Source organism: Bombina bombina, chromosome 5 (assembly GCF_027579735.1).
Source record: "Bombina bombina isolate aBomBom1 chromosome 5, aBomBom1.pri, whole genome shotgun sequence".
Taxonomy (NCBI): domain Eukaryota; kingdom Metazoa; phylum Chordata; class Amphibia; order Anura; family Bombinatoridae; genus Bombina; species Bombina bombina.
In genome coordinates this window covers 4,812,220-4,832,875 of record NC_069503.1, presented here as the reverse complement: position 1 = coordinate 4,832,875, position 20,656 = coordinate 4,812,220, and the positions used below count along the sequence as shown (strand labels likewise).

Genomic DNA, 20,656 nt, shown 5'->3' with positions numbered 1-20,656 from the left:
TCGGCCAAATTCATCAGATTCCAGTCGGACAGCATCACGACTGTGGCCTACATCAATAATCAGGGAGGAACGAGGAGTTGGGCGGAGGCCCACTCTTGTTATCTGTCAGCAATGTACATCCCAGGAGTGGACAACTGGGAAGCGGACTTTGTAAGCCGACAGGTTTTTCATCCGTGGGAGTGGGAACTCCATCCGGAGGTATTTGCCTCACTGATTCTCCGATGGGGCAGACTGGAGTTGGATCTGATGGCGTCTCGACAGAATCCCAAGCTCCCAAGATACGGATCCAGGTTGAGGGATCCTCAGGCCGAACTGATAGATGCCTTGGCAGTGCCTTGGTCGTTCAACCTAGCTTATGTGTTTCCACCGTTTCCCCTCCTTCCCCGAGTGATTTCTCGGATCAAAAAGGAGAGGGCTTCAGTAATTCTATTTGTGCCTGCGTGGCCACGCAGGGCTTGGTATGCAGATCTAGTGGACATGTCCTCTCTGCCTCCGTGGAAACTTCCAGTGAGACAGGACCTTCTCATTCAAGGTCCTTTTCAACATCCAAATCTAAATTCTCTGCAGCTGACTGCTTGGAGATTGAACACTTGATTTTATCTAAGCAGGGTTTCTCTGAGTCGGTCATCGATACTTTGATTCAAGCGCGTAAGCCTGTCACCAGAAAGATTTATCATAAGATATGGCGTAAATATCTTTTTTTGGTGTGAATCCAAGGGCTACTTTTGGAGTAAGGTTAGGATGCCCAGGATTCTGTCTTTTCTCCAAGAAGGATTGGAGAAAGGTTTATCAGCGAGTTCCTTAAAGGGACACATTTCTGCTTTGTCGATTTTGCTACACAAACGTTTGGCAGATGTTCCAGACGTTCAGTCTTTTTGTCAGGCTTTAACTAGAATTAAGCCTGTATTCAGACCAATTGCTCCACCCTGGAGTTTGAATTTAGTTCTTAATGTTGTTCAAGGGGTTCTGTTTGAACCCATGCATTCCATATATATTAAATTGTTATCTTGGAAAGTTTTATTTTTGGTTGCTATTTCTTCTGCTCGTAGAGTTTCTGAGTTTTCAGCACTACAATGTGACTCGCCTTATCTTATCTTCCATTCTGATAAGGTGGTTTTACGTACCAAACCTGGTTTTCTTCCTAAGGTTGTTTCTAATAAGAATAAAAATAGTTGTTCCTTCATTATGTCCTAATCCTTTTTCTAAGAAGGAGCGTATGTTGCATAACCTGGACGTGGTCCGTGCCCTGAAGTTTTACTTGCAAGCGACTAAGGATTTCCGTCAATCATCTTCTTTATTCATTGTTTTTTCTGGAAAGCGTAGGGGTCAGAAAGCTACGGCTACCTCCCTTTATTTTTGGCTGAAGAGTATAATCCGTTTGGAATATGAGACTGCTGGACAGCAGCCTCCTGAAAGAATTATGGCTCATTCTACTAGGGCTGTGGCTTCCTCATGGGCTTTTAAAAACAATGCATTTGTTAAACAGATTTGTAAGGCTGCGACTTGGTCATCTCTTCACACTTTTTCCAAATTTTCCAAATTTGATACTTTTGCTTCTTCTGAGGCTGGTTTTGGGAGAAAGGTTCTTCAAGCAGTGGTGCCTTCCGTTTAGGTTCCTGTCTTGTCCCTCCCTTTCATCCGTGTCCTAAAAGCTTTGGTATTGTATCCCACAAGTAAGGATGAAATCCGTGGACTCGTCATGTCTTGTAGAAGAAAAGTAAATTTATGCTTACCTGATAAATTAAATTCTTCTACGATATGACGAGTCCACGGCCCTCCCTGTCATTTTTAAGACAGATTTATATTTTATTTTTTATCAACTTCAGTCACCTCTGCACCTTTGGCTTTTCCTTTCTCTTCCTAACTTCGGTCGAATGACTGAAGGTGGAGGGAAGGGAGGAGCTTTATATACAGCTCTGCTGTGGTGCTCTTTGCCACTTCCTGTTAGCAGGAGGATAAATCCCACAATAAGGATGAAATCCGTGGGCTCATCATATCGTAGAAGAAATACATTTATCAGGTAAGCATAAATTTACTTTATTTACAGGTAAAAGCTGATTACTTTGGGGCAATGCCCTGCAAAAGGCCCTTTTAAGGGCTATTTGTAATTTAGTATAGGGTAGGGAATTTTATTATTTTGGGGGGCTTTTTTATTTTATTAGAGGGATTAGATTAGGTGTAATTAGTTTAAACTTCTTGTATTTTTTTTTTATTTTCTGTAATTTAGTGGGGGGGGGGTTTGTACTTTAGTTAATTTTATTTAATTGTTATTAGTTTTACTTAATTGTAGTTAATTTATGTAATTATTTTAATGATAGTGTAGTGTTAGGTGTAATTGTAACTTAGGTTAGGTTTTATTTTACAGGTAAATTTGTCTTTATTTTAACTAGGTAGCTATTAAATAGTTAATAACTATTTAATAGCTATTGTACCTAGTTAAAATAAATACAAACTTGCCTGTAAAATAAAAATAAACCCTAAGCTAGATACAATGTAACTATTAGTTATATTGTAGCTAGCTTAGGGTTTATTTTATAGGTAAGTATTTACTTTTAAATAGGAATAATTTAGTTAATAATAGTAATATTTATTTAGATTTATTTCAATTAGATTTAAGTTAGGGGGTTGTTAGGGTTAGACTTAGGTTTAGGGGTTAATTACTTTATTATAGTGGCGGCGGTGTAGGGGGGGCAGATTAGGGGTTAATAAATATAATGTAGGTGGCGGTGGGCTCTGGGAGCGGCGGTTTAGGGGTTAAACAATTTATTTAGTTGTGGCGAGGTACGGGATCGGCAGGATAGGGGTTAATAACTTTATGTAGGTGGCGGCGGTATTGGGGGCGGCAAATTAGGGGTTAATAGGTATAATGTAGGTGGCGGCGGGGTCTGGGAGCGGTGGTTTAGGAGTTAAACAATTTATTTAGTTGTGGCGGGGTACGGGATCGGCAGGATAGGGGTTAATAACTTTATGTAGGTAGCGGCGGTATAGGGGGCGGCAGATTAGGGGTTAATAGGTATAATGTAGGTGGCGGCGGGGTCCGGGAGCGGCGGTTTAGGGGTTAATATATTATAGTTGCGACGGGGTCCAAGAGCGGCGGTTTAGGAGTTAATAAGTATAATGTAGGTGGCGGCAGTGTAGGGGGGGCAGATTAGGGGTTAATAAATATAATGTAGCTGGCGGCAGTGTAGGGGGCGGCAGATTAGGGGTGTTTAGTCTTGGGATACATGTTAGGGTGTTAGGTGTAGACTTTTTCCATAGAAATCAATGGGATATCGGGCAGCAGCGAACATGAGCTTTCGCTGCTGTCAGACTCCCATTGATTCCTATGGCATCCGCCGCCTCCAGGGAAAAAGTAACATGTAATATGGGTAGACTTGATGGGCCTTTTTGGTTCTTATCTACCATCAAATTCTATGTTTCTATGCATGTAATAGGTTTGGGTTAAAAACACTGGGTTTACACAATAAAAGCAATTTCATGTCACAAATAGTGAACTCCAGTATTAACACTTTCATACAGTTAGTGGAACATGACATTGAGAATTTATGCAGAAAAGTGGAAAGGAATTACTCTAAACATTTACATGGGGTCAATAACTTTAATAGAGAGGATAGGAGTAACCTTAAGAGCCTTAAGGAAAATAGCAGATTTATTTTTAAGGAAGCTGACAAGGGTGGTGCCTTGGTAATTCTGGAAAAGGATTACTATGTACAAGAGATTATGGATCAATTGGCAGATGAGGATGTGTATCAATTGTTATCAACTAATCCAATTTATAAAATAAAGAAAGAGCTAGAAACGTGTAATGAAAGCTCAAAAAATTGGATTGATTGATAACAAAACAACTAGGTTTATTCTGGATACAGAGGATATTATACCTGTTTTGTATACGCTCCCTAAAGTCCATAAACATATGGAAAGACCTCCAGGCCACCCTATAGTGGCACGTGTGGGATCTACACTGTGCAAAGCATCCATATATATAGATAGAGTCTTTAGGCCTTTTGTGCACTCCACCTCCTATATTAAGGACACAGGAGACTTCATTAATAAGGTCCAGAATGTTACACTAGATAACAAGCAAGGAATATTATTTAGTCTTGATGTGACAAGCTTATATACTTTGATTACCCATGAGGCAGGCATGGGTGCAGTAAATAGGTGTTTAACACAGGATTTGAATATCAGTAAGGAACAGCGAACATTTATTTTGGATCTTCTAAATATTGTCCTTAGATGTAATTTTTTTCTGTTTCAAGACAATTTTTATCTGCAATTAAAGGGTACAGCTATGGGTTCCAATGTTGCCCCAACCTATGCCAATATATTCATGATTACCTTTGAAGAATATTTGTTTATAGTCATTATTTATTTCATCTATATGGCGCCACATGGTGGCGCTATATAGATGATATTTTCGACATTTGGTTGGGGGACATTGGAACCCTGGAGCAATTTGTTGGGGATCTTAACTGCGCTACACAACATATCAAATTCAAATTGATTATGAGTGAAGAAAGGATTGACTTTCTGGACACCACTGTGTATAAAAAAGATGGTATGTTAGCTGTAGATCTCTTTAAAAAACAAACAGATTATAACAATTTGTTGCACTTTAATAGTGCACATCCCCCTGCTCTGTTGAAGAGTCTACCCAGAAGCCAATTCATGCGTGTGAGATGGATTGTCTCTGATGAAAATTTGGTAAAAGAAAGGCTGTCAGAAATGGTGAACACTTCAAACAGAGAGGGTATCCGACAGATATTATCCAACAGGGAATAAGAGATGTATTGCAAATCCCTAGGACTGATTTACTCAAAGAGAGAATAAAAACCAAAAGTAATACAAAAATGATTTTCATAAATGAATATTCCCCTTGGAGTAGTCAAATACAGAAAGTGCTGATAAAGAATTGGCATATCTTGCAGATTTCCAATCCACATGTGAAAGAATTCCTTAGTCCCCCTATGACTGCATTTAGAAGGGGTAAAAACCTTAAAGTTGTATTGGTTAAAGCAGATGTGGGCCCAAAGAGGAATGTGAACCTAAGTTATATTGGGGATATGAACTTGGGATGTTTTCCATGCTTGAACTGCCAAAATTGCAACAGTATCATCAAAGGCCCAACTTGCACTCACCCTTATACAGGCAAGAAATACAAATTGAAGGATTACTATACCTGTAATTCTAAGTTTGTAGTATACCTAATCAAGTGTCCATGTGGGCTGGGGTATGTTGGCGAGACCACCCGTAAGGTACGGGAGCGCATTAAGCAACACAAAAGCAACATCAGGACAGGAAATCTAGAAGCCCTTGTGTCCAGCCATTTTATTACGGCTGGACATCAAATAAATCAACTCAGATTCCAGGTACTTGAACATATAAGAGCATCTAGGAGAGGGGGGGAATAGAATAAAAACACTAAAGTACAGGGAACATTTTTGACTAACTTCTCTATATGTCCTTTGTTAATGTTTTCTTTGAATATTTTTCAAATAATTCAGAATTTGGCCACTAGATGGCATTTAGTTCAGAAAAAGATGGTTAAGGGTTAATACAGGTGGAAGTATGTGTGGTAGGCGGAGCTTTGGCCTATATAAGGTTGGTTTTAAATGTTTTATGTTAGACATGATAAGGACACTGGTCCGAAACGTCTGTTTTAGTTGGCACAATAAAGTAAAAAAAAATGTAATACTATTGGTGGTGCTGCTATATTATTCTCTATTGGATGTTTTCAGACCACGGTGCAGGTCTATTAGCTGGCACACCTGCAAACATTTTGTTGCAAACCCATAAGTGGGAATTACCTTGGTGCCTGTGCATATTGGATTTACCTACAGACTTTACATCCAGGGGTATAGTCTCTCCATCCAGATGTGTTTTTTCAGATTGTACAGATTATTATTATTATTTTATTATTGTTATTTGTAGAGCGCCGGAAATAGTTCTGATGGTCTCTCATCTAAACAAGAAATTTTCCAGATACCTTTCCAGGTTTAGGGATCCTCAGACGGAGATGGTGGATAAGTTAGCAGTTTCTTGTTTTTTTCAATCTGCTTACATTTTTCCGCCTCTGGTTCTTCTTTCAAGGGTGATCTCCAAGATCATAATGGAACAGTCTCATGTGTTTCTGGTAGCACCAGCATGGCCTCACAGGTTTTGGTATGTGGATTTTGTCCGGATGTCCAGTTGCCAGCCTTGGCCACTTCCTCTAAGACCAGACTTCCTGTCTCAAGGCTGTTTTTCCATCAGGATTTCAAATTGTTAAATTTGAAGGTATGGAATTTGAACGCTTAGTCATAGAGGTGTCTCTGACTCAGTGGTTAACACTATGTTTCAGGCTCGTAAATCTGTTTCAAGAAAGATTTATTATCGGGTTTCGAAATCCTATATTTCATGGTGTTCTTTTCATAAATTCTCTTGGCATTCTTTTAGAATTCTTAGAATTTTATAATTTCTTCAGGATGGTTTGGATAAGGTTTTGTCTGCAAGTACTTTGAAGGGAGAAATCTCTGCTCTTTTTGTTTTATTTCATAGAAATATTGCTAAACTTCCTGATATTCACTGTTATGTTCAAGTTTTGGTTCATATCAAACCTGGGTTGGTTTTGAAGGCTTTACAGGCTCCTCCTTTTGAGCCTATGCATTCTTTGGATATTAAACTACTTTCTTGGAAATTGTTGTTTCTTTTGGCTATCTCTTCTGCTAGAAGAGTTTCTGAGTTATCACCTTTCTCTTGTGAGCCTCCTTATCTGATTTTCCATCAAGATAAAAGCTGTTTTGCGGACATAATTAAAATTTCTTCCTAAGTTGCGAATTCTATCAACATTAGTAGGGAAATTGTGGTTCCTTCTTTGTGTCTTAATTCTAAGAATTCTATGGAAAGAGCTTTACATTCTTTGGATTCCAGAAAGACTTCTAGTCTATTTGTTGTTTTTTTCTGGTTCCAGGAAAGGTCAGAAAGCCTTTGCCATTTTTTTGTTATCTTGGTTGAAGCTTTTGGATTCACAAAGCTTATTTGGAGGCGGGGCAGTCTCCGCCTCAGAGAATTACAGCTCATTCTACTAGATCAGTTGTTTCTTCTTGGGCTTTTTAAGAATGAAATGTTCTTCAGGCAGCTGTCTCAGTTTGATTCTACTGCTTATGATTTATGTTTTTTTTTAAGTTTAAATCCAAACAATAATTACGTTGTTCTTATAATTTCTCAGTGGAAATAGCTGTTATTCCATGAGACCCACCCTTTTTTGTGGTGGTTATGATTTTTTTGTATAAAAGCACAATATTTTTTCCAGTTCCTCGTTTTGTATGCTTTTTTACTCCTTTTTACACTTCACTACTTGACTATTCATTAAACTGAGGAATGAGTGAGGTGGGAGGTGTATTTATAGGCATTTTGAGGTTTGGGAATCTTTGCCCCCTCCTGGTAGGAATGTATATCCCATATGTCACTAGCTCATGGACTCTTGCCACTATGAAAGAAATTAATTTATCAGGTAAGTTCTTACATAAATTATGTTTTGTAGCACTAAGTGCTAACTGCGCTCAAGGTAAATCAATAGCACACTCATGTTAAACCTTCTCTTGTACATCTGGATTACCATGGAAGGAATAAAAATGTGTGCTCTAGGGGGCGGAGTTTGGCCACGCTGAGACATGGCTGCTCAGTGAGACAGCTCTGAGGGACCGGAGTGTTTGAACACGCTATTTTTGTTACTCGAAGACTCAAAGCGGTCAAATCAAAGGGAGAAAGGTACCTGATACACAGGAGTGCATCAACAGAGGCTTGACTGGCGCCGATCGCACACTAACAAGCAGAACCACAATCAACTTTGAAAAGTGCGGCTGCCATCTTGGTTACCCACGCGGATACCGACATGTACTTAAAAGCACCTGCAAACCATAATGCTTAGGTAATTAAAATACTCACCAGTACTACAATTACAATGGATCAAATATACAGCTTTTAGAACACCTGATGTCAGTAAAACTGCAGGATATCTGGGGAACGCAGTAGCAGGTGAACTGCCATCTCTCAGCTTATAATTCACTTGTGCCTCTTGAAAGCTACCGCTTTCACTTTGGGAACTGCTCAAACTGACCTCCACTCCTAACATGGATCACGTAGATAAATGGGAGACGACAATGACACCGCTATTAAAGGACCACTTTGCCGCACTAAAGAGAGAACTCTGTGCCCTGCCTAAAATAGGGGTGAAGCCACCACATTGTAGATTGCATTCACAGGCACAGCTGAACCTGGTCTAACATTTAGAAAATAAGTCACTGACTTGGAGAAAATGGAAGTAAACGGCCAGACAGCTCTGACGCCTCCGGAGGATCTTCTTTATCAAATGTATGCTCCAGCAAACAGGGTCATGAGGACAATGCCTAACTATTTCCAAGACAAGCAGTCAAGTCCAACTGCTTTCAAAACTCTGGATGGCCTCACCTTCAAGAGGAGATGGAACACACATCGGTTAACAGAATATGGCATCGAACCATCTTCATCCTAGCTGAAGACCCGACAGTTGGTTCACCACCCATGGAAATGGAAGATTTACCCCTTATATGGCTACAACCTTTATAAATCCGGTGTGGGTTAAACTACTGACTCTCTTCATGGCGGAGCAGAGATCTGGTATCCGGTATTAACACAGTCTGTCTTGCATGCTTCAACTATGTTATAAATAACTAGTTGCCTTTTTGTTATATTTATTTACTTCTCAGTAATTTATTTCATGTCTTATATTCTCAGTACCCTCAGCTTGTTCATAGGGAGAATGTTACTTGTATCCTGCTCAGCTTGGGATAGTGGGGATGACTTAATTGCCTATACTTTTTCACAACCTTGATGCATTGAGGGGAAATGTAAAGTTACCATAGAGGCCCGGGCTTCCTCAATATATCAGCAGTTGTTAATAGGAGCACGTAGATATACATAGCTGGGATCATTTCAGTATAGTAATCACAGTTTCTACTCTATAGGGCTACTATCACCATATGCCAATAGTTGTTCTAAAAACTCACCAGGCAGAGGGTGCCGCTCATAGGGGGGGATAGATGTAACACAGGCTTATTAGCATAGCACCCTAAACAGCTAACAACCTTACTTATTAGGGACTTCCCTCGCTACTATTTACTACAGGGAATATTACTCAGAGATACACACATGACCTGTTTTGAGACCAATATCTAGGATCACATACTCCTTCTACTATCTATCTATTGAAAGATGCCTATGGGTCACTTTGTTAACCTCTTCCTCGTATTAATTAACACACAAATTTTAGTTAGATTAGTTTTTACATATTTGTATTATTCATATACAAGCCGACATTCAATATTATTATCTTCAACTTAAGTTTACAAAGCGCTGATATACACCTTATGTAATGTTTGTTGCAAATGATTCTTTAATATGCAACTCAGATTTTAAGTTTATTCTTTTTACAACACTATCATCCTGAACTTAAGTTCATAAAGTGCTGACACACGTTTTCTACATTGCATGTTGCGAATGTCCTTGAAATATGCAACACAGCATTTAGGTTTACCAATTTTTCACAATCTATTATACAATGACATCTATATTATATATATTGTGTGCAATTTTTTGGTATATTATTTTTCACAACATTTCATGTCTAGTACAATTATTTTAAACCGAAACCTTCAAAATTGTGATTATAAAAAACGCTGATATACATTTTATGTATTGTTTGTTGCAAATGATACTTTAATATGCAACATAACATTTAAGCTTATCTTTTTTATAACACTATTGTCCTGAATTCAAGTTTATATTGCTTGTTGCAAACGTCCCTTTAATAAGCAAAACAGAGCATTTAGGCTTACCATTTTTTATAATTTATTATACAACAGCATCCACATTATATATATTGTGTGTATTTTTTGGTATATTTTTCTAAACATTTCATGTCTACTGTAATTATTTCAAATTTAAATTGTGATTATACTTTTTTCTTTTTAAACATGTGATGTTGTTAAATTGAAGATCTCACACTTTTTTTTAGCCAAAGTTTACAGCTGTTTTAATTCCAAAATAATCACGACCATTCAATGCTGTTCAAATTCACACTAATTGTAACACCTGTCAAGCCCTCTATCCGGCTTTCTCAGTTGAATCATGTAATGTTTTCTATTGGTTTGTAACTTTTGTGACAACTTCCTTTTTAATCAAACAAATGTGTATAAATTGTTAAAATGTGTAACATTTTTTATTCGCTTTGATATCTGAAGAAACGACCCTTGGCGGTTGAGAAACGCGTTATAATAAAGCCTTTTAAATAATTCTTTTAAACCTGGAAGTTGTGCATTTCTTAAGAGTTCAAACCTAATTGAATAATACAGGGAAGCTGCTGACCCAAAAAAACGCTCACAGCACGATTCCCTAACCCAAGGATAAGCTCCGGGAAGGATCACATCCAACAGTGTACTAGCCACTGATTAAAGTGCTAGCAGGCGAGATAGTACTGGTCACAGCACAGTACCACAATTATTGGTAAGCATATTACCTCTCTGTCTTGTGTTATTTTTCCTTTTTTGAAACAATATTACGCTATGTGGCGCCCTCTTTATCTTCATTTCTAAACAGTTACACCCTTGCTCTCTGGGAACAAGAGGAGCTGCCTACACAGAAACACAGAAGAATACCGTACACATACGGACTGTCAACATTATTTGTTCAAAGCAGTGGACTGAGCAAGAACACTTGACGAAGACAAAAACGGAGTAACTATTTGTGGGAACATTACACGTTCTGGGATCACAGATCCAATTTCTATGCTTGTCTTATCTGTTTAAAAATAGCGCGCCTTTTGATCTCCCTGTGAGATACCATACCATCCTTCTACTCAACCTATAGCTCTCCAGAGCCCCAACCCATGATATCCCAAACTGAGACCTTAAAGCCCACTTTTGCCCTTATATAAGCAAAAATAACAGTCCTTGTCCTTCAGACAGCGGCTGAGTTTGTGGGAAAGGACAAATTAATTCCTAAAAAGGCTTAATATTTATGGGCATGTGAGGTGCTAATGTGTTTAGCTAGCTATTGCCTTGCTAAAGACATTTCTGAAGCTATATCAGGGTCATAAAATAACACCTCCGTCATGTAAATGTGCTAACCCAAGTAAGTACAAATACATCCCGTTTCACCTGTATGAACATTAATATACTACAGATTTGCCCTATGGTTGTTACACTGTTCTCTTTTGTATAGTATGTGTCTGAGTTTTATCTGGAACCTGGTATCCTCTCTAACCTGTCTAAAGTTTATGAGCATAAATATCTAGTAGAACCATAGTCATTTTTTTAAGAAGTCTTAGAAGTATTCTCAGGCTCAAGGAACAACGCCTCTGTTACCAAAATGTGTTTATTTCAATTAGACATGAAGACATTCCTGCTGTCCTATATGAGCATTATTGTACTGCAAATCTTGTTCTTCAATGGTTAAATTGTTCTCTTTTTATATAATATATCTCTGGTCTCCTCCAAGCACTAGTACTTTATAAGGTCAGTAGTCTTTGTAATTTGTTTAACCCCTTAATGACCAGAGCACTTTTCCATTTTCTGTCCGTTTGGGACCAAGGCTATTTTTGCATTTCTGTGGTGTTTGTGTTTAGCTGTAATTTTCCTCTTACTCATTTACTGTACCCACACATATTATATACTGTTTATATACTCATTTACTGTACACACATGTTATATACCGTTTATATACTCATTTACTGTACCCACACACATATTATATACCGTTTATATACTCATTACTGTACCCACACACATATTATATACCGTTTTTCTCGCCATTAAATGGACTTTCTAAAGATACCATTATTTTTATCATATCTTATAATTTACTATTAAAAAAGGTTATAAAATATGAGGACAAAATGGAAAAAACACACTTTTTCTACTTTTGACCGCCAAAATCTGTTACACATCTACAACCACCAAAAATCTGCCAGTACTAAAATAAAAGGTTTTTTTTAGGAGGGTTGGGTTTTTAAAAAAAAATAAATAATAATAATTCTGCTGTGTAGGATCCCCCATTAGCCCCCAACCTCCCTGATCCCCCCCCCCCCAAACAGCTCTTTAAAAACCCCGCCCCTCTGCCTTATTGAGAGCCATATTGGGTATTGGCAGCTGTCTGCCAGTACCCAGTTTGAAATAAAAGTGGTTTTATGTTTATTTTTTTATTTTTTATTTCAAAAAATATGCTTCTTTTCTGTAGTGTAGCAGCCCCCCCTCAAGATCCATCCCCCCACCCTCTCCCAGATCCCTTAATTTTATAATCCGCCCCTTCCCAGTCCTCTCTCCCACCCTCACAGAGTGATAGAAGAAAGGTAGTCCCCAGCACTCACAAATTATCTTCAGTTTATTCACACACAAAAATGCAACGTTTCGGGGTCACAGCCCCTTATTCATGCTTATCATTATTACAATCACAGAATGGCTTTTAAATGTTTTCAATTTGGCGCCATTACGCCCAAGAAGGAGACCTAGCTCCCTCTAGTGGCAACCACCAGATATTGCAACTATAATGATATAAAGAAAATCTTTCTAAATACTACTCCATATATTGATACATTTTAATAGTGATGCACCGAAATGGAAATTTTGGACCGAAACCGAATCCGAAAATCCGGGATGCACTTGGCCGAAAACCGAAACAGATACCAAAAATGTATTTTTTTCAAATTATTATTTATTTATTTTTAGTTTTTTTTTTGCATAATTAGAGCCAATAAAAAAAACCCTACACTTTTATTGAAAGTAACACCCTAAAATTGGACAAAAATATCTTAAAACAATAATATGCTACACAATAATTGTACCAAGAAAAAAAAAAACAGGCAAACAATAATGCCATTTTCAGCCAAAATGTTTCTGCAACCAAAATTTGGGTGCATCCCTACTTAAAACAATTATAAATATCAATATACTGTATTATTCTTCATTTAGTTCTATGTAACAGAATCAGATTTAACAGGTTTTTTTTTTTACCAATTCAAATAAAGTATAGTCCTAGAAAACTTTATTATATGCAGAACAGTAAGTCAAGTAATAAACTTAAACAGCAGCTCTAGGCTAGCATCAAATTTGAAACATGCTATACAATAATTTTACCGAAAATAACAGGCTAAAAAAACGAAAACCGAAATAGCCAAAAATGCCATTTTCGGACGAAACTTTCTGCGGCCGAAATTTCGGTGCATCCCTACATTTTAATATTAAAAATTACACTATGCCCTTTTTCCAGGAAATGGCTAGAGAGGGGAGCCTCCAAATTTTTACATCTGATATTAGATCGATGTTGGCTCATGCGATCCCTGGCCTTACAGGTCATTTCCCTGATATAGACCATAGAACAAGGACACTTAATAAGGTAGACAATATGAGTGGTCTCGCAAGTATAAAAACCTTTTATACTGTACTTCTTTCCACTATGTGGGTGATGAAAATTAGTACCTTTAATGATGGAATTGCAGCTCATACAGTTTAAGAAGGGAAAAGTACCCATCCTTCTATTACTCAGTACAGACTGTTGTAATCCTTTATTAGGTCCTATATCTGTTCTTATAAGGTGGTCCCTTAGACTCTTTACCCTTTTATGGGCCATAAGAGGTGGATCCTTAAACTGTGCTATATCCTTATTACATTCCTTAAGGATGTGCCAATTTTATTGAATGAGTTTAGCAATTTGACCACTTAAAGGGTTATATTGACTTACGAATACCATCCTGTTATCATTCATTTTAGATGTTTTAGTAACTATCTTATCCAAAGTACCTATGGTGTTATCGAATAATTTACGGGGGTAACCCCTATCTGTAATTTTTTTGTCATTTCCTTTAATCTAGTTGTTTGTCTATCCTTATTACTTACAATTCTGTGAACTCTAAGGAACTGGCTTCTAGGTAATGAATCTACCAATGTCCTTGGATGAAAACTGTTATACAATAGTAGATTATTTTTATCAGTTTCTTTTGTATAGAGGTCAAACTCTAAGATGTGACCTGACTTAAGGACCCGAGTATCCAAAAAAGATATGGATTCCTCACTGTAATTTACAGTAAATTCAAGACCCTTCACCTCAGAGTTTAACTCGCCAACAAACTGCATAAGGGATTCCACGTCACCCCACCATACGCCAAATACATCGTCTATATACCGCCACCATAGGACTCCAAATTGCCTGAATAATTTATTCAGATAGACAATGCTTTCCTCTACCTCATTCATAAAGAGGTTGGCTTATGAATTGTTTAACATGAAGTAATTTTTAATATTAAAATGTATCAATATATGGAGTAGTATTTAGAAAGATTTTCTTTGTATCATTATAGGTGCAATATCTGGTGGTTGCCACTAGAAGTAGCTAGATCTACTTCTTGGGTGTAATGGCACCAAATTCAAAACATTTAAAAGCCATTCTGTGATTGTAATAATGATAAGCATGAATAAGGGGCTGTGACCCCGAAACGTTGCATTTTTGTGTGTGAATAAACTGAAGATAATTTGTGAGTCCTGGGGACTACCTTTCTTCTATCTCTCATTGTTGGAGGACTTGGCAGTGTCCTCAGGTCCTACGTGCACTCCACTCGTATTGTGCTGTTCTCTACCTTTTTCATTTGGACCCTCACCGAGTGGCTCTCTCTGCATCGGATGGCTAAAAAAGTTATTGCAGGATGCCTCAATATCGAGGCATCACTGCAATAACATGAAAGCGGCTGGAAGCGATCAGGATCGCTTCCACCGCTTTCAAAGACCAATGACTCTTCATTGTTATTAAATACTACATTTTATAATTCATTGTTATTAAATACTACAATTTATAATTGTTATTAAATACTACATTTTATAATTCATTGTTATTAAATACTACAATTTATAATTAATTGTTATTAAATACTACAATTTATAATTGTTATTAAATACTACATTTTATAATTCATTGTTATTAAATACTACAATTTATAATTGTTATTAAATACTACATTTTATAATTAATTGTTATTAAATACTACAATTTATAATTCATTGTTATTAAATACTACATTTTATAATTCATTGTTATTAAATACTACAATTTATAATTGTTATTAAATACTACATTTTATAATTAATTGTTATTAAATACTACAATTTATAATTCATTGTTATTAAATACTACATTTTATAATTGTTATTAAATACTACATTTTATAATTGTTATTAAATACTACAATTTATAATTAATTGTTATTAAATACTACAATTTATAATTGTTATTAAATACTACATTTTATAATTCATTGTTATTAAATACTACAATTTATAATTGTTATTAAATACTACATTTTATAATTAATTGTTATTAAATACTACAATTTATAATTAATTGTTATTAAATACTACAATTTATAATTGTTATTAAATACTACATTTTATAATTAATTGTTATTAAATACTACAATTTATAATTCATTGTTATTAAATACTACAATTTATAATTAATTGTTATTAAATACTACATTTTATAATTCATTGTTACAAGTAGTTATGTCCATTTGGTTTACTGGGTTAATTTTCTAGTGGCTCGTGCCCGCTGAAGTTACTGTGTCATAAGAATAAGAACTCTCCAATAATAGTATATATTTATGGTCATGGTATCATAACACAATATATCATACTAATAAAAAACAAATCCTATTTTAGAGGTTCCATAGTACTTCCAAACTATTAATGTGAACATGTAAGGTAATGGTTGAATATTGATTCTAGCATGAAATGTCTTGAGAATACTTCCATAGGCTAGATGGGTTGTGATGTAACATTCCTCTTATTATTATTGTGTTTGAAACCCACATTTGTTTTTTCATGATTTAGATAGAACGTGCAATTTTAAACAACTTTCCAATTTACTTCTATTATCTAATGTGCTTCATTCTCTTGATATCCTTTATTGAAAAGCATATCTAAATAGGCCCAGTAGCTGCTGATTGGTGGCTGCACATAGATGCCTCGTGTGGTTGGCTAACTCATGGGCATTGCTATTTCTACAAGAAAGGATATCTGAATAATAAAGCACATTAGATATCATGAAAGTCTTTTAAAACTAGAATGAGAAGGAAGAGGGTGGGAGGGGAGGGGGTTTCACTGTATGAAGTGTCTACTCTTCTCTAACTGGTGGCTTCACCCAGTGCTCATGCTTCACTCAGTGACTTCTGTACACTTATCTCATATCCCCTCTCACTCTCTCATGTCTGCCTACACGTTATCTCCTCATGTGCTTGACTCTGTGACTTCTGTACACTTATCTCATATCCCCTCTCACTCTCTCATGTCTGCCTACACGTTATCTCCTCATGTGCTTGACTCTCAGTGACTTCTGTACACTTATCTCATATCCCCTCTCACTCTCTTATGTCTGCCTACACGTTATCTCCTCATGTGCTTGACTCTCAGTGACTTCTGTACACTTATCTCATATCCCCTCTCACTCTCTGATGTCTGCCTACACTTATCTCCTCATGTGCTTGACTCTCTGACTTCTGTATACTTATCTCATATCCCCTCTCACTCTCATGTCTGCCTACACGTTATCTCCTCATGTGCTTGACTCTCAGTGACTTCTGTACACTTATCTCATATCCCCTCTTACTCTCTCATGTCTGCCTACATGTTATCTCCTCATGTGCTTGACTCTCAGTGACTTCTGTACACTTATCTCATATCCCCTCTTACTCTCTCATGTCTGCCTACATGTTATCTCCTCATGTGCTTGACTCTCAGTGACTTCTGTACACTTATCTCATATCCCCTCTTACTCTCTCATGTCTGCCTACATGTTATCTCTTCATGTGCTTGACTCTCAGTGACTTCTGTACACTTATCTCATATCCCCTCTCACTCTCTCATGTCTACCTACACGTTATCTCCTCATGTGCTTGACTCTCAGTGACTTCTGTACACTTATCTCATATCCCCTCTCACTCTCTCATGTCTGCCTACATGTTATCTCCTCATGTGCTTGACTCTCAGTGACTTCTGTATACTTATCTCATATCCCCTCTCATTCTCTCATGTCTGCCTACACGTTATCTCCTCATGTGCTTGACTCTCAGTGACTTCTGTACACTTATTTCATATCCCCTCTCACTCTCTCATGTCTGCCTACACGTTATCTCCTCATGTGCTTGACTCTCAGTGACTTCTGTACACTTATCTCATATCCCCTCTCACTCTCTTATGTCTGCCTACACGTTATCTCCTAATGTGCTTGACTCTCAGTGACTTCTGTATACTTATCTCATATCCCCTCTCACACTCTCATGTCTGCCTACACGTTATCTCCTCATGTGCTTGACTCTCAGTGACTTCTGTACACTTATCTCATATCCCCTCTCACTCTCTTATGTCTGCCTACACGTTATCTCCTAATGTGCTTGACTCTCAGTGACTTCTGTATACTTATCTCATATCCCCTCTCACACTCTCATGTCTGCCTACACGTTATCTCCTCATGTGCTTGACTCTCAGTGACTTCTGTACACTTATCTCATATCCCCTCTCACTCTCTTATGTCTGCCTACACGTTATCTCCTCATGTACTTGACTCAGTGACTTCTGTATACTTATCTCATATCCCCTCTCACTCTCTCATGTCTGCCTACACGTTATCTCCTCATGTGCTTGACTCTGTGACTTCTGTATACTTATCTCATATCCCCTCTCACTCTCTCATGTCTGCCTACACGTTATCTCCTCATGTACTTGACTCAGTGACTTCTGTATACTTATCTCATATCCCCTCTCACTCTCTCATGTCTGCCTACACGTTATCTCCTCATGTGCTTGACTCTGTGACTTCTGTATACTTATCTCATATCCCCTCTCACTCTCTCATGTCTGCCTACACGTTATCTCCTCATGTACTTGACTCAGTGACTTCTGTATACTTATCTCATATCCCCTCTCACTCTCTCATGTCTGCCTACACGTTATCTCCTCATGTGCTTGACTCTGTGACTTCTGTATACTTATCTCATATCCCATCTCTCTCTCATGTCTGCCTACACGTTATCTCTTCATGTGCTTGACTCTGTGACTTCTGTACACTTATTTCATATCCCCTCTCACTCTCTCAAGTCTGCCTACACGTTATCTCCTCATGTGCTTGATTCTGTGACATCTGTACACTTATCTCATATCCCCTCTCATTCTCTCATGTCTGCCTACATGTTATCTCCTCATGTGCTTGACTCTCAGTGACTTCTGTACACTTATCTCATATCCCCTCTCACTCTCTCATGTCTGCCTACACGTTATCTCCTCATGTGCTTGACTCTCAGTGACTTCTGTATACTTATCTCATATCCCCTCTCACTCTCTCATGTCTGCCTACACGTTATATCCTCATGTGCTTGACTCTCAGTGACTTCTGTACACTTATCTCATATCCCCTCTCACTCTCTCATGTCTGCCTACACGTTATCTCCTCATGTGCTTGATTCTGTGACATCTGTACACTTATCTCATATCCCCTCTCACTCTCTCATGTCTGCCTACACGTTATCTCCTCATGTGCTTGACTCTCAGTGACTTCTGTATACTTATCTCATATCCCCTCTCACTCTCTCATGTCTGCCTACATGTTATCTCCTCATGTGCTTGACGCTCAGTGACTTCTGTATACTTATCTCATATCCCCTCTCATTCTCTCATGTCTGTCTACACGTTATTTCCTCATGTACTTGACTCTCAGTGACTCCTGTATACTTATCTCATATCCCCTCTCTCTCATGTCTGCCTACACGTTATCTCCTAATGTGCTTGACTCTCAGTGACTTCTGTATACTTATCTCATATCCCCTCTCACTCTCTCATGTCTGCCTACACGTTATCTCCTCATGTGCTTGACTCTCAGTGACTTCTGTATACTTATCTCATATCCCCTCTCACTCTCTCATGTCTGCCTACACGTTATCTCCTCATGTGCTTGACTCTCAGTGACTTCTGTATACTTATCTCATATCCCCTCTCACTCTCTCATGTCTGCCTACATGTTATCTCCTCATGTGCTTGACGCTCAGTGACTTCTGTATACTTATCTCATATCCCCTCTCATTCTCTCATGTCTGTCTACACGTTATCTCCTCATGTACTTGACTCTCAGTGACTTCTGTATACTTATCTCATATCCCCTCTCTCTCATGTCTGCCTACACGTTATCTCCTCATGTGCTTGACTCTCAGTGACTTCTGTACACTTATCTCATATCCCCTCTCACTCTCTCATGTCTGCCTACGCGTTATCTCCTCATGTGCTTGACTCTCAGTGACTTCTGTATACTTATCTCATATCCCCTCTCACTCTCTCATGTCTGCCTACACGTTATCTCCTCATGTGCTTGACTCTCAGTGACTTCTGTACACTTATCTCATATCCCCTCTCACTCTCTTATGTCTGCCTACACGTTATCTCCTCATGTGCTTGACTCTCAGTGACTTCTGTACACTTATCTCATATCCCCTCTCACTCTCTCATGTCTGCCTACACGTTATCTCCTCATGTGCTTGACTCTCAGTGACTTCTGTATACTTATCTCATATCCCCTCTCACTCTCTCATGTCTGCCTACACGTTATCTCCTCATGTGCTTGACGCTCAGTGACTTCTGTATATTATCTCATATCCCCTCTCACTCTCTCATGTTCAGGTTTACGGTTCCTGAGCACGGTCTCTGTTGTGCAGCTGAATCTGGATGCGTCGGGGGTCACTGCCCAGGGTGTGTCAGACCTTCTGTCATCTTGTACTTCTCTCACCAGTGTAAGGGCAACCAACCTGCGAGTGATCCCTAGTGAAGAGGTGTCTGATGAAGAGGAGTTGCCACGCTGAGTCAATCGCACTCTAACTTACTGCACGTTGTGTCAATCCCTCAGGCTAAGGAATAGCAGCCGTTTTTACTTATTTCTATAAACTGAACTGACACAGCTTATATTCAGCATCTTGCTTTTTGTATCCGAGGGACAAAACATTTAGTGTTTACAGGGAATGAGTTTTCTAAGTACATTGTTACCAAAGAGATAAAAAATCCCAACAAGGTCTATAGGCTGATAATGTGCAAAAATACCCAATAAAATGAGAGCAAAGCAAAGAGCGTGTTGTATTAATGTATAAATGCAATTGTACAGCTCTAACCAGGGTACTGCAGAAGACGTTATTGTCCTCTGCGTTACTGCTGCTGTACTGAGTGCCCCCCCCCCTGTATCCTGTGCTGTACTGAGTGCCCCCTGTACCCTGTGCTGTACTGAGTGCCCCCCTGTACCCTGTGCTGTACTGAGTGCCCCCCTGTATCCTGTGCTGTACTGAGTGCCCCCCCCCTGTATCCTGTGCTGTACTGAGTGCCCCCCCCTGTATCCTGTGCTGTACTGAATGCCCCCCTGTATCCTGTGCTGTACTGAGTGCACCCCTCTATCCTCTGCTGTACTGAGTGCCCCCCTGTATCCTGTGCTGTACTGAGTGCCCCCCTGTATCCTCTGCTGTACTGAGTGCCCCCCTGTATCCTCTGCAGATCTAACCTCTCTCTGCTGTACTGAGTGCCCCCCTGTATCCTCTGCACATCTAACCTCTCTCTGCTGTACTGAGTGCACC

At 38.4% G+C, this 20,656-nt stretch overlaps 1 protein-coding gene across 1 annotated transcript in view; it reads left to right on the top strand.

The window, feature by feature from the left end:
* The window catches only part of LOC128659681 (uncharacterized), a gene marked incomplete at its 5' end in the record, with an annotated part of 378,536 nt that extends 358,377 nt beyond the window's left edge, over positions 1-20,159 (top strand). Inside the window, 1 exon segment of the mRNA XM_053713253.1 lies at positions 19,722-20,159. Within this exon segment, the coding sequence (XP_053569228.1) occupies positions 19,722-19,900 (179 nt within the window).
* Between the last annotated feature and the right edge of the window lie 497 nt (positions 20,160-20,656).